This window comes from Capra hircus, chromosome 10 (assembly GCF_001704415.2).
Source record: "Capra hircus breed San Clemente chromosome 10, ASM170441v1, whole genome shotgun sequence".
Taxonomy (NCBI): domain Eukaryota; kingdom Metazoa; phylum Chordata; class Mammalia; order Artiodactyla; family Bovidae; genus Capra; species Capra hircus.
The window spans coordinates 78,732,933-78,748,648 of record NC_030817.1 but is presented as its reverse complement, the minus strand read 5'-3'; the positions used below and the strand labels follow the sequence as shown (position 1 = coordinate 78,748,648).

General features: G+C 39.1%; 1 gene segment (V, D, J or C); it reads right to left on the bottom strand.

Moving 5' to 3' along the window:
- LOC102182508 overlaps window positions 1-15,716 on the bottom strand; it is a 486,583-nt gene extending 470,867 nt beyond the window's left edge. Inside the window, 3 exon segments of the C gene segment in view lie at window positions 4-8; window positions 15,169-15,449; window positions 15,671-15,716. Of these exon segments, the coding sequence occupies window positions 4-8; window positions 15,169-15,449; window positions 15,671-15,716 (332 nt within the window).

Here is a 15,716-nt window from a genome sequence, read left to right as displayed (position 1 = left end):
CAGACCACCTGACCTGCCTCTTGAGAAACCCATATGCAGGTCAGGAAGCAAGAGTTAGAACTGGACATGGAACAACAGACTGGTTCCAAATAGGAAAAGGAGTACATCAAGGCTGTATATTGTCACCCTGCTTATTTAACTTCTATGCAGAGTACATCATGAGAAACACTGTACTGGAAGAAGCACAAGCTGGAATCAAGATTGCCGGGAGAAATATCAATAACCTCAGATATGCAGATGACACCACCCTTATGGCAGAAAGTGAACTAAAGAGCCTCTTGATGAAAGTGAAAGAGGAGAGTGAAAAAGTTGGCTTAAAGCTCAACATTCAGACAATGAAGATCATGGCATCTGGTCCCATCACTTCATGGGAAATAGATGGGGAAACAGTGGAAAAAGTGGCTGAGTTTATTTTTCTGGGCTCCAAAATCACTGCAGATGGTGACTGCAGCCATGAAATAAAAGACACTTACTCCTTAGAAGGAAAGTTATGAGCAACCTAGATAGCATATTCAAAAGCAGAGACATTACTTTGCCAACAAAGTTCTGTCTAGTCAAGGCTATGGTTTTTCCAGTGGTCATGTATGGATTTGAGAGTTGGACTGTGAAGAAAGCTGAGCACCAAAGAATTGATGCTTTTGAACTGTGGTGTTGGAGAAGACTCTTGAGAGTCCCTTGGACTGCAAGGAGATCCAACCAGTCCATTCTGAAGGAGATCAGCCCTGGGATTTCTTTGGAAGGACTGATGCTAAAGCTGAAACTCCAATAGTTTGGCCACCTCATGCGAAGAGTTGACTCATTGGAAAATATCCTAATGCTGGGAGGGATTCGAGGCAGGAGAAGAAAGGGATGACAGAGGATGAGATGGCTGGATGGCTTCACCGACTTGATGGACATGAGTTTGAGTGAACTCCGGGAGTTGGTGATGGACAGGAGGCCTGGAGTGCTGCGATTCATGGGGTTGCAGAGTCGGACACGACTAGGTGACTGAACTGACTGAACTGACAGTTAGAAAATAATTCTATATCAGCTATTCTAGCCAGAAAATATTTGTTCTCTTAAGATAGCACTTAAAAAAAAATGTTTACTCTTTTTTTTTCCTTCTGGTTTATTGAGATGAAATTGACATACAGATCTGTGTAAGTTTCATCTGTACAGCATAATGACATATACATCATGAAATGATTACCACAGAAGGTTTAGTGAGCATACATCATCTCATATAGATATAAAATTAAATAGAAAACAATGTTTTTCCTTGTGGTGAGAACTCTTGGGATTTACTCTCAACTTTTATGTATAAATACAGCAGTGTTAATTATATTTATTATGTTGTGCATTACCTTCACAGTACTTAGTTAGTTATCTTATAACTGAAACTTTATACCTTTTGACTGCCTTCATCCTATTCCATCTCCCCCTGCCTCCTGCCCCTGGTAACCACAATCTGATCTTTTAAAAAACATAGTGATTCAGAATTTCAAAATACTCACCACAAAAGTCTAGTCACTATGTTTTACCGTACTAAGATATTACATAACCATTGACTATATTTCCTCCACTATGCAATTTATATCTGTGATTCATTTATTTTGCTGCTGGAGGTTTGTGCCTCTTAATCTATCTCACCTATTTCTTTTTTCCTCCTCCTCATGCCTTGTTTTGCTGTCTATTCTCTTTGTCCATAACTCTGTTTCTGTTTTGTTATCTTTGTTCGTTTGTCCTGGTTTTTAGGTTTCACATATAAGTGAAATCATAAAGCATTTATCTTTCTGTCTTAGTTGTTTCACTATTTCTCCTGTTTTAAAAGCAACTGTCATTTTTTATTCAATAGTCAAAATGTTTCATGCATATGTATTGTATTTATGATATCTTCCACAGCTTATTTCAAAATGTTCTCTGCTTTTAAAAAGAATAGGGTTTCTAGAGAACTAATATTTCTTTCTCAACATCACTCATTATCAGAGAAATGCAAATCAAAACCACAATGAGGTGCCATTTCATGCCAGTAAGAATGGCTGCGATCGAAAATTCTACAAGCAATAAATGCTGGAGAGGGTGTGGAGAAAAGGGAACCCTCTTACATTGTTGGTGGGAATGCAAACTAGTACAGCCACTATGGAGAACAGTGTGGAGATTCCTTAAAAAACTGATTTATGATTCTTTTTACTGGTCCTCAATGCAGTTATTCCTACCTCTACACCCTGAGTATGTGGGTGTGCTTAGTGACTTTTGTTCCTCATATCCTTTACTGTATCACATCATAATATTAAGACTGCTCATTTCAAGAACTATTATTGTTTATCTTAAGTCCCTCACAACATGAAGTGTTTCTATCACTTGCAAATTATATTTTAGGTCTTAAATTAGTTGTCATCTGTCTGCTTCCCACATGTATATGGTTTTCCTCAAACTGGAGCATTTTTCTCCCACCTTCTTTTGTCTTTAGCTCGATTAACTCCTATTAAACCACTAAGCTTCAAACTGAGGCATCACACAATCCAGGAAGCTCTCTCTGACTGACATCTATTTGTCTCTATAATATCAAATTTCATCCTATTTTACTTTATAAGAAATGTATGATGTCAAAAATCTGTTTACCAAAGGGCTACATATTCAACAAGAGAAAGAACTCTTTATTTACTGAAACCTCCTTATCCACTACCTGACAGATATTAAATGCATATTTGTTGAATGATTGAATATACAAATCTTGTGAATAAGTGGGTTGAGAATATGTCCTCAACTGAGGATTCTTGAATGAGGTACAAAAATTGTGACTCATTTTCTCAAGATAAAATAGCATTCTCATGACTAGAAATTAGCTTTTCTCCAATGGTCTTCCAAAACATAACAAAAAGGATAATGATGCAAATGATATAAGTAAATACTGTTGAATATGAACAAAATTAACAATTAAATGCACTGTAAGAAGTTGAAACAAAATTAAGTGAAGGATTATAGAGCATGGCATTGTCTTTCTTTGACACTTAAAGGTTTGACTTTCTATGATTTCCCTTCATGCATGAGAATACTATGGGTTATGAATAAACAGCATTCAGGTTGAATATACCCATTTTTACACAGAACCTTATAACCTGGTTTAAGATTTGCTAACTGGAATTACTATGTCACTGATTCTCTGATTTAGGAATTAGGATGTTAGGAATAGTTCTATTCAGGAAATGAAAGAGATAGTTACTAGTTTAATATTCATCAGCATTTCCTTTTTTTTTTGAAAGTGAAATCACTTTGATTTATCCAGAGTCACTTCTTAATACCACGTTAGGTGTCAGTAAAAACATTCAGACACCTCTATCTCGTGTTGGGTTTGGGGACTGCGGACATACATCTGGGTTCAGACTTCAGGTGCCTGGGAAGCACTGTGTCCCCACAACACAAGGGATGTGGCTAAGTCTCTGATCTGGTGTGCAGAAAGTTCTGGCCAGCCTTCATACTAATAGTGGCTCTTGGTTTCTTTTGCTCCTTTTATTCCCCATTTAAGTGTATTTAAAAAGGAAAATAGACCTTTCCCCAGGGTTCTGTCTGTACCAGTGTAAGCTATAAAAAGATGTTGAAGAGAAGGCGAGACTGAGGCTTTCTTGCCCTTAGAGATGGAGGGATCAAGGGTTCTGCTCTACAATGAACGAGCTGCTCACTTCTGTCCAGAAAGACAGAATTAGATAGGAAAAAGTTCAGCAATCTGTAGATTTTACCTAGTTACAGAGATCTCCAGAAGACCTGCTTATGTGCCTACTCTGCAGTGTCAGGTTGTAGTTCTATAGAAATGCTTTCTGCAGGAATTGGGAGATGCAAGACAATGAGATTTCAGTTCTAATCACACTGGGCATCACAGAAATGCTTTCTGCAAGAATTGGGTGATGCAAGACAACGAGATTTCAATTCTAATCACATTGGGCATCTGCTCCCACTCTGGGGGTTGGGTTAAGTCCTCAACTATGGTTTTGTGTACAGGCTGCAGGTGTCTGCAGAGCACTGTGTCTCCACAGCACAGAAGTAGGTGGCTGAGTCCCCAGGCTGGGAGTCTCTGATGTAGAGTTGACTGTAACTCTCCTTGCTATTGATGGTGGATTTCAGTCTTCCTTTCTGCTGCATTCCTGAAGCTATGTAAAACAAGGAGATGAGGCGTCCATCAGGATTTTGTTGGAACCACTGCACGCTTCTTATGGAGATAGAATAATTGCATATCAGAGAGGAATTTCTGCCCTCTTGGAGGGTCAAAACCCCAGGACTCTGCTCCACCTTCGTCTGCACACTGAGCCCTGTCGAGAAAGAGAGAAAAAGGCACAGGTGAGGGTCCCTGAACAATGACTGTGGCTGTTTCCAAGTGGAGGGCATTTTCCCCTTGTTTCCGTCCTCATGGTGGACACAGTCCAAGAGACTCGTGTTCTCTCTTTTCCTCCATCATCCCCTCCCACATTTTTCCTTTCCAAATTTAGGTGTGATCTTGATGTTCCTTCAGGTTCTCCCCGGGATGTTCTTAACTCACAGCAAATGTGTATCCATAGGAGATTCAGCAAGACTCTTCTTTGTGTCTTCATGATTCTTTACTGTTTTGCTACAGGGACACACCTTAATGTCAAGCTCCTTTAAATATTGAATTTCATGGGACTGATTCTGTTCCTGTGTGTCTGATTGTTTTCATGAGAGATTCAACAGCAGCCAAGCCTAAGTGTCATCACTCAGCTGTGTAGTGGGAGCTCCACCCATCTATGACTTAGTCCTTCTACACACTGTGGTCTGTGGGAGTGTGTGTGGGTCTTTTATTATGTTGGGGATAATGGAAGAGTTGTCTTTTTAGTGTTTAGGAATCTATTTCTGTAAACTCTGAGTATATATAGAATATATCATGTAAAGAATAGGGAGACCATACCTTACAGGGAGAATAAAGAAATGGTTTCTTATCTATAAAGAACCATAGATAAGAGATATTGGCCAAGCTAAAATGTCAGATATGATCAGATTTAGAGTTTTCTGGGTTGTGATGACCTATATATATATAACATGCTGCTGCTAAGTCGCTTCAGTTGTGTCCAACTCTGGGCGACCCCATAGACGGGAGCCCACTGTCTCTGGGATTCTCCAGGCAAGAACACTGGAGTGGGTTGCCATTTCCTTCTCCAATGCATAAAAGTGAAAAGTGAAAGTGAAGTCGCTCAGTCGTGCCCGACTCTTAGCAACCCTATGGACTGCAGCCAGCCATGCTCCTCCGTCCATGGGATTTTCCAGGCAAGAGTACTGGAGTGGGGTGCCATTGCCTTCTCTGATGCATATAACATACACATTATATATTATGCAAATATATATAACTACTGCAAATACATATGACTATTTGCATTTTTTACACTCCATGTACTTTTTGAATGTATTAATGTCAAATGACACGGAAACAGTCTAGGAAAAATAGCCACTTGAAATAAAAAATAGTCATAATAGGAGATATTTAGGAAATGTTAGGAAATAATAGGAAATAGTCAAAATATTTAGTTCCTCAGTCTTTTTCACATGTATATATATATGTTAGAAATATATATTGGCAGTATATATATATATATATGCTATGAAATATTACACACAAAATTGACTGAAGAAGTGAATGTTAGATGATCCATTTGTCAAATTGAGAGAACAGAAACTTTGAGGATATATATATTATGAGCACAAAGTGAAGTCACTCAGTCGTGTCCGACTCTTTGCAGCCCCATGGACCGTAGCCTACCAGGCTCCTCCCTCCATGGGATTCTCCAGGCAAGAGTACTGAAGTGGGTCGCCATTTCCTTCTCCAGGGGATATTCCCAACCCAGGGATCAAACCCGAGTCTACCGCATTCCAGGCAGACGTTTTAACCTCTGAGCCAGCAGGGAAGCCCATTATGAGTGCATATATATATAAACAATGAAATACCTATATGAAATATCCAGCTCTACCATGTCTATTCATCCATCTATCATCTCTCCCCTATCAACATACATTTTTTATTTGTCTTTCTATCATCTCTTAGAAGCTTCTACTCAATAAATTTAACATATAAACCGTTGGTTTACAACCAGTTGCCCCCCAAAGGCAGTATCTGAAGACAGTTTTGGTTGTCACAACTGGGGAAAGGAGAGTGTGTTACTAATATCTAGTGAGTAGAGGCCTGGGATGCTGCTAAATATCCTCCAATGCACAGGAAAGCCCCTTCCCACAAAAAAGTCACTGGGCCCCAAGTGTTAATAATGCTGCTGTGAGAAACTCATATAGACAACGGCTTCCAGTTTAAACACTCTTCTGCCATTTTCTCTTACTCCTTATGTCTCCACCCTCTTCTTTCCATATATACTTTACCCTTTTTTTACTTGCTTCTATCTTTGCTTTTATTTTTCTTATTTTTGAGTTTCTATTCTTATATGAGGTATCAGTATGGTTTGGAAAAGAGAAACAATCAAGTTGAAAAGAATTTCTGGACAAATTAATAAAAGCTCATATTGGTCCCTGATACCTAAACATATGGATTCATGAAACTGTAAAATTACAGCAGTATGAAATAAATTGTCTTGTTTTAATTTCAAGCTTCACTTTGACACTTGGAGATAAGAATTGGTGATAAGAAAGCAGGACCAAGTGCATTATGAACAATTTTCTTGTCCAGAAATTCTCTTGCTCCCCCTCCTCTGTCCTGGCCCTAATTATTAATCCCCTTCCTGTTTCAGAGATCTTCATTCTTCCTTCAACAGTTAATCTTGAAAGCCTAAAGACACTTACAGTGCCTCCATTTGGACTAAAACCCAGCACTGACACCACTTCATATATAGAAATGTGTGTGTGTGTGTGTGTGTGTGTTAGTCTCTCAGTAGTGTTTGCAGCCCTATGGACTGTAGCTCACCTGGTTCTTCTGTCCATGGAATTCTCTAGGCAACAATACTGGAGTCGGCTGCCATTCCATTCTTCAGGGGAACTTCTCAACCCAGAGATCAAACCTAGGTCTCCCACATTGCAGGTAGATTCATTACCATCTGAGCCACCAGGGAAGTCCATACCCAAACAAGGGCTTTTGATTATGGCCTTCAGCATCACAGTGTGTTTTTATGAAGGCATAGATTGCTTCAGAAGCATGGAGAGTGTCCGAGTTGTTCTTAAAAATTACTTCTCTGAATGGAGGTTGTAGGTGAATGGATTCTTAAGTTGTGGCCCATGAAGATCAATGGCTATGGGATCTAGTGACTGGCTCTACAGCATCCCAAGAACGAGTTCCTTGAATGTGGAAACTGTGTTCTTTACACATTCGCTGCACAGAATATCAGGACCCAGATGACGTTTTTAATGTACCTTATTGAATCTGTCATTCTGCCTTGCAAACTTAATTTTTTTAATCCATGGTGCCTGGCAATTCACAAAACTGTTAATCCTCATAACAGCACTGTAAAGTAAGTGCTATTTATTTACTTCCAAAGTACTTATGAGGAAATTGATGATCACAACATTGGTATATAATGCCCCACAGCCAGTAAGTGGCAGAGCCATAGATATCCCGCACTCTTCTCAAAGTGTCATGTCAACTTTTACAGGTAAGAGCAGTGATTATGGAAAGATATGGCCCATTTTCTTGGGAAAACAAAACCAAAATTTCCTGCCAATCCAGAACACCTCTCCATAAGGGTAAGAAAAGAAATAAAACAGTTTTATTATTGAATAAAAGTTAAATCAGAATATAGTATTTTTCCTGGTCTATCCATTAAAGATATTGCAAAGAGGTAAAAAAATTTTTACCCCATTATGTAGCCAAACATATGCAACTCATTTTAGGCATTTCTCAAGATAAAAAATAACTAGTTCTTAGGTAGGGGGACTTGACAGCACCATTTGTCAAGAATTCCTTCTTACCTTTACCTGGTCATTGGGGTAGCCATTTGTGCTTGCTGATTTCCTTGACCTGAAGGAAAAATGGCTCGTTTCTTTGACAGGAGTAAAGTTTACAACTTACAGCAAGGTGCCAGCCGAGGTTAGGCTCTTGCCCTTCACAGACACTTAGAGGCGGGAGTGTCCCCCTTGATGAGTCCATTTCAAAGAGATGGCTCTCAGGTGCTTGACAAATATTTCTGGATTGTGAAACTGGCAAGAGGCTTATTTAGCTTTTTAAAAGGTATACATACATTTCAAACTGATAGAGAAAAAATTCACAATTACGAATTTTTTTTATTTTAAATTTTGACTGTGTTGGGTGTTCATTGGGTCATGCAGGCTTCTCTAGTTGTGGTGCTTCATGTGGGGGTTTTGGTTTCATCATGTGCCATTCTCAGTGCTTGGATGAGCTTTTGAAATTCTCCCCCCGCCTTTAAATTTTAATAAATATTTGTCTAGAAGTTCTTTTAGTAAGTTCTGTTTTCTTTTGACAATAAAGTTGTGAGTGGAACTTCATGTGTTAGGTTATTAATAACATTGTTTTATCTAAAAGATACTTGGAACTTTAAGAATAAGTTGTATTTAATTCTGTGTTTGAGTAAGTCAGAGTAATTGACTGTTGAACAAGAGTAAGCAGTATACTTACATTCATTTTTAGCCTGTATTAAATTAGTTATTACTTTTTGCTTTCCTTTTCTCTTTTCCATTTTATTTTTCTTCCATTTATTTATTTATTTTACTTTACAATATTGTATTGGTTTTGCCATACATTAACATGAATCCACCATGGGTGTACATGTGTTCCCCATCCTGAACCCCCCTCCCGACTCCCTCCCCATTCCATCCCTCTGGGTCATCCCAGTGCACCAGCCCTGAGCACCCTGTATCATGCATCGAACCTGGACCGGTGATTCGTTTCACATATGATAATTTACATATTTCAATGCCATTCTCCCTAATCCTCTCACCCTCACCCTCTTCCACAGAGTCCAAAAGACTGTTCTATACATCTGTGTCTCTTGTGCTGTCTCACATACAGGGTTATCATTACCATCTTTCTAAATTCCATAGATATATGCGTTAGTATACTGTATTGGTGTTTTTCTTTCTGGCTTACTTCACTCTGTATAATAGGCTCCAGTTTCATCCACCTCATTAGAACTGATTCAAATGTATTCTTTTTAATGGCTGAGTAATACTCCATGGTGTATATGTACCACAGCTTTCTTATCCATTCATCTGCTGATGGACATCTAGGTTGTTTCCATGTCCTGGCTATTATAAACAGTGCTGTGATGAACATTGGGGTACACGTGTCTCTTTCAATTACGGTTTCCTCAGTGTGTATGCCCAGCAGTGGGATTGCTGGGTCATATGGCAGTTCTATTTCCAGTTTTTTAAGGAATCTCCACACTGTTTTCCATAGTGGCTGTGCTAGTTTGCATTCCCATCAACAGTGTAAGAGTGTTCCCTTTTCTCCACACCCTCTCCAGCATTTATTGCTTGTAGACTTTTGGATCACAGACATTCTGACTGGTGTGAATTTGTACCTCACTGTGGTTTTGATTTGCATTTCTCTGATAATGAGTGATGTTGAGCATCTTTTCCTGTGTTTGTTAGCCATCCGTATGTCTTCTTTGGAGAAATGTCTGTTTAGTTCTTTGGCCCATTTTTTTGATTGGGTCATTTATTTTTCTGGAATTGAGCTACAGGAGTTGCTTGTATATTTTTGAGATTAGTTGTTTGTCAGTTGCTTCATTTGCTATTGTTTTCTCCCATTCAGAAGGCTGTCTTTTCACCTTGCTTATAGTTTCCTTTGTTGTGCAGAAGCTTTTACTTTTAATTAGGTCCCATCTGTTTATTTTTTCTTTTATTTCCAATATTCTGGGAGGTGGGTCATAGAGGATCCTGCTGTGGTGTATGTCTGAGAGCATTTTGCCAATGTTTTCCTCTAGGAATTTAACAGTTTATGGTCTTACATTTAGATCTTTAATCCATTTTGAGTTTGTTTCTGTGAATAGTGTTAGAAAGTGTTATAGTTTCATTCTTTTACGAGTGGTTGACCAGTTTTCCCAGCACCACTTGTAAAAGAGATTGTCTTTTCTCAATTGTACATTCTTTCCTCCTTTGTCAAAGATAAGGTGTCCATAGGTGTGTGGATTTATCTCTGAGCTTTCTATTTTGTTCCATTGATCTATATTTCTGTCTTTGTGCCAGTACCATACTGTTTTGATGACTGTGGCTTTGTAGTAGAGTCTGAAGTCAGGCAGGTTGATTCCTCCAGTTCCATTCTTCTTTCTCAAGATTGTTTTGGCTATTCGAGGTTTTTTGTATTTCCATGCAAACTGTGAAATTATTTGTTCTAGTTCTCTGAAAAATACTGTTGGTAGCTTGATAGGGATTGCATTGAATCTATAAATTGCTTTGGGTAGTGCTGGTAGCTAGTGTGAGGAACTCCACCCATGGCAAATGTCATGAGGAAGGAGGCTTCGGCATACGCAAGGGTGGGATCGAGCCTCAGGAAACCCCCTGTTCCTGAGCATCTACCCCCTAAACCAGAGTCTACCTACTTTACTGTTTCATGCTCTCACCTATACCTCTGACTTTACGGGGGGCTGTCCCCCATCACCATTTCTCTCGGAGAAGGAGTTAACTTGCAGCTTCAGTTAATAAAAATTCCTGTGCGTGACAAGAGTGTTTCAACTTACAAACTCCTCTGAAGGTTCTCTAGCCTGCCTGAGCAGTTTCATCCGGCTACATGTGATTGTTTACAGCCTCTCAACCGTGAGAGGATGAGATGCTTTAAAACTTTCTAAATACAGACTCTTTTGAGAAGTTAGAAAATTATTAGTATAGTATAGTGGGTTGATAAGGAATTATATTGGTGAAGGGTTTTTCATTTGTTGTGCCAATAATTGCTGCTAATTTCCTGCCCTGGGTGTGACAAGGGTGTCTCAGGTCAAACCTCTCTGCTGACAGACTAGCTTGTGTGACAACCTCTCAACCATAAACAGCACAGAGAGTTTGGAGTATTTTGAAAGTCTTAATTAGCATAGGGCTTTTCTCATTGATTGCCGCCAGGCCTCCATATCCTTAGGCACCTGGGAATATATTAATCAATGTATTTGGAATATAGAAAAGGAAATATAGTAGTTTTTGATGTTAGCAATACTAGACTTTTTGAGTTAATGAATTTTCTCTTTTGTTATAGATCACTGTACTTTGTTATAAATCACTGTGTTCTTGCTATGCAAAAATGTAACTTTATCACTATCTTAAGACTAAATAGATCTTAAGGGGAACATTGGTGAAGGGTTTTCATTTGTTTGGCTGATGTTTGCTGCTAAATCTCCATATTCCCTGCCCTTATAATGAATATAACTAGCATATAGGAGAAATAAGTATTAACCTCTAAGATTAATCATGTTAAACCTTGGGCTAAGTAAATTCCTTTCTTGATTGTAACCCACTACACCCTCACCCTATAGGAATGCAACTTTATTTGGAGGGTGGTGCTTGGTTTAAGAAAAAATCACCCCTGGAAAAAATAAGTTTTCTGACCATTGTCAGAAAGGGCCATAAAGTGTCAGCAGGCCTCATGGCCAGAAGATGATGTAAAATCCATAAGACCTTTGTATAATTTTATATGAAGCACCTGATTGTGACAAGGGTCAGGTCTGCTGACCCCCACATGACTCTGTATTCATTCCTATGTATAACAAAAAGTATCTAAGCAAACCTGAAAAATAAATCGGATCAGTTTCTGGAAAGACTGATTCCCCTGTGTCGTTCTTTCCCCTTCTGGTGGAATTCCCATCTGGTACGTGGGTACTCACCAAGCCTGCTAATTTTGCCTGGGCTTCTAAGATCGGACTGGGGAGGCCTCAGTGCCTCCTCTCCTTCGGGAGAACGGAAAGACACCTGTGGCCTATGTAGGTGGTGATTGGTATTCCATGTAAACCAAGTTATTCAGCCTCTTTTTCTCCACTAATTTTCCTACCACACTATTCATTTTTAATCTCTCTCTATATCTATAATTAAATCAGTTTTTTCCTAGGATGCCTACTCCGTTTCCCCTTCGAATTACCCTGGATCCACCAGGGCTGGACCCCAGCAGGGTAGTATACTCATTTTCACTATATTGATTCTTCCAATCCATGAACACGGTATATTTCTCCACTTGTGTCCTTTTTGATTTCTTTCACCAATGTTTTATAGTTTTCTATATATAGGTCTTTTGTTTCTTTAGGTAGATATATTCCTAAGTATTTTATTCTTTTCATTACAATGGTGAATGGAATTGTTTCCTTAATTTCTCTTTCTGTTTTCTCATTGTTAGTGTATAGGAATGCAAGGGATTTCTGTGTGTTAACTTTATGTCCTTTGACTTTACTATATTCATTGATTAGCTCTAGGAATTTTCTGGTGGAGTCTTTAGGGTTTTCTATGTAGAGGACCATGTCATCTGCAAACAGTGAGAGTTTTACTTCTTCTTTTCCAGTCTGGATTCCTTTTATTTCTTTATCTGCTCTGACTGCTGTGGCCAAACTTCCAAAACTAAAGTAAATACTCTAAGAAGAGGTAGGGAGTGAAGCCTTTCCTTTTTTATATGAGGCAGAATTGAGATGTATTTTTCTTATTTTTAATTTATATTTGCCCTTGCAGTCTTCAAAATGAAAGCATTTGTTTAAGGGGGTGTCTTTTAAGTAAGTTTCTGGGGTAATATGAAGCTATAAATCAATAAAAATAAATAATATTTGGACTCAGAGTGAGAAAAATGTAACACTACTGTTATTATTTGTTAATATTTATGTGGATATTGATATTGTCTATGACTTAGGATGCAAAGCTGAATTTCATGTCTTCCATGAGTGTAAGAGATTGACAGAAATTTTAAAGTAAATGGAAGATAAATTTTTTCTTAATAAAAAATGTATAGAAACATTAACTCTTCAAGAAATACATATGATCAGCATAAATACAAGTCCCTTCTTTTAAAAATATAGTACTTATTCATATCATTCTTTCACATGCACACAAAATCACAAAGCCATTTTATGTCATCCAGCTACAGTTAGGATTATGTTTAGCTGTAAGTAGCAAAGAAATTCAACCAAAAACTTGTTTATTAAAAATTTTCCTACACAAGCAAATCTGGGGGAGGGATTTGACCTGGTATCTAAAAGGTGATCAGGCATGGGATTAGGGAGGGAGTTTATGATTGTGTTTTCCTTCACGATAGAGGTATCACTTCCCTGTTTCAGGAAGAAAATCACCGGAAAGGGGACAGGGAGTTATGGTGCCTGTACCAGAAGAGCAAAAACATTGCAGAGAATCCCTAGCATGTTTCTGAGTATGACTCATTGGTCAGAACTATGCTATATGCAACCCCTTATTGTAAGAAAAGATGTGAAATGCAGTGGTTATTCTTTTTAAAGTTGGGGATACAGTTGTGCAAATCAAAATTGAAAGCTCTGTTAAGAAGGAAGCAGAAGAGAATGGTGATTAGATAGGCAAGGCACAGTGTCTGCCTCCCTGACTACTAAAATGAGAATTCAGAATATTTGGCAGAGGCTAGCTTATTCCTCCTTGAGAAGTCAGTTGAAATTTCACAGTAGAGATAGTATTTATTTAGAAAAATTAATAACAATGTCATTTACAGGTGCATTTATTGAGTACATATTGCACTTGAGACTTCATATCGTTTTTAAACGTTGTCTCATTTAATTCATAGCAACTTAGCAAGATAGGTGTTCTTATTAACCTGTATTTACAAGGAAGCTTAGATGAGGATGAATAATTGCCCAAGGACACAGAACAAGAAAATCGCAAAGACAGGATTCAAAGACCCAGGTTCAAACCTGGGATATTGTGACTTCAAAACCTATGTGCTTCGTATTATATTATCTTGTTTTAAGAACAACCGGGAATGCTTCAGGTATAAAAGTGGGCCAGTGGAGGACTTTCCAGGTGGAGGAAGCTGTCAGCTTCCAGCTTCTTCTGGCCTTGAAAACTTGAAGCTGTTGGTATCTGTTATGCAAACCATAATCCCCAAGCAAATTCTGAGCAAATACAGGCTACTGCAGTTAATGCTTAAGTGGTTTCAGGACCATCTAGTGGGAATATTGCTTTGGGAACACAGTTGGATATTACTGGAGTACATTTGGGCCATTTTCCATCAAAAAGTAGGAACGTTCTTCTAATTAATTTTTACTGCACTTCTGCCTTTTACTCTGGTTTAGCAGACTGGGGATAAAGAAGCTTCAGTAACTGCATAAACCTGCAAAATCATTTATTTCTGTCTCCTTGTACTAACCATTCCTTGTCATGGTCTTTGGGATGTACTGTGTCTGATATCCTCCATATTGACTTTCTTCTCACCCTTACTGCCTACCCTGAGAAGCTGTAAATATTTTTAAGTTAATTAATTTATTTTAATTGGAAGATAATTACTTTACAATATTATGAGGGATTTTGCCATGCATCAACATGAATCAGTCACAGGTGTACATGTGTCCTCTCCCTCCTGAGCACCCTCCCACCTCTCTCCCCACCCCATCCCTCCAGGTTGTTACAGAGCATCAGCTTTGGGTCCCTGTGTCATACATCAAACTCCCAACTGGCTGTCTATTTTACATATGGCAATGTATATGTTTCAGTGCCATTCTCTCAAGTCATCCCATCCTCTCCTTCTCCCCGAGTCCAAAAGTCTGTTTTTTATGTTTGTGTCTCCTTTGCTGTAATTCATGCAGGATCCTCAGTACCATCTTTCTAGATTCCATGTATATGCATTAATATATGATATTTTGTAAACCTTTATTTTCACTCACTTAAGTGCGTGCATGCCTATGTGCTCAGTCACGTCTGACTCTTTGCTACCCCATGGACTCTAGCCTGCCAGGCTCCTCTGTCCATGGAATTCTCCAGGCAAGAATACTGGAGTGGGCTGCCATTTCCTACTCTAGGGGATCTTCCAGACCCAGATATCAAACCTGTGTCTCTTACATCTCCTGCATTGGCAGGCAGATTCTTTACCACTGGGAAGCCCACTCACTTGACTACTTAGTTTCATTTCCAGAAGTTTGTCATAGCAGATGAATCTTGTCCTCCAGAGTATGTGGGAAATGTTCTGGAAAGGCAGCAGAAACAGTTCTCCTCCGTGAGAAAAGATGTGTGAGGTGGAGCTGGAGGAGTGAGGCAGCTGCGTGGCTGGGGGCCTGCAGCAGGGTTTGTGTGCAGGCAGCAGGAGACCCTGGAGCACTGTGCCCCTGCACACAGGTAGGTGCCCGCATCCCCAGGCTGGGCTGCAGTGATGAGAAGCGAGCTATCCTTTCTTGCTTCACCAAACTCAGCCCTTATTCTCTTCTGCTCCTTCACTTCTTTTGGTTTAGTTAATGTCACCAAGAGGACAGGCCCTTCCTCGGGCTTCTGTCTGTACCACTGAAAGAAGGTGAAGGTGCTTGAGGAGTTGCAGTACACGGTGACATTTCCTCCCTCTTGGATACGTAGAAACTTCGGATTCTGCTCCAGCTGCTGGGTGCTCTCCCCTGTTTAGAAACAAAATAGAATGCAGCAGGGAAGGGAATTAGGGTCTCCTCCCCAACCCTAAATGATTATTTTCTCCCTTTTTCCTCTCTTGCTCTCTCCCTTTCTTCTTTCCTTCCTAATACTTCCTTTCACTCTTTACCATAAAATAACCTGCTTTCAAGGTTATTTTTCATCTGCTGAGGATTTTCTGTTCATGTAATCAGTAACTTCTCAAACTCACATGCCAGTTGAATCCAAAAGACCAACACCAAGAGTTTCTGGAGCAT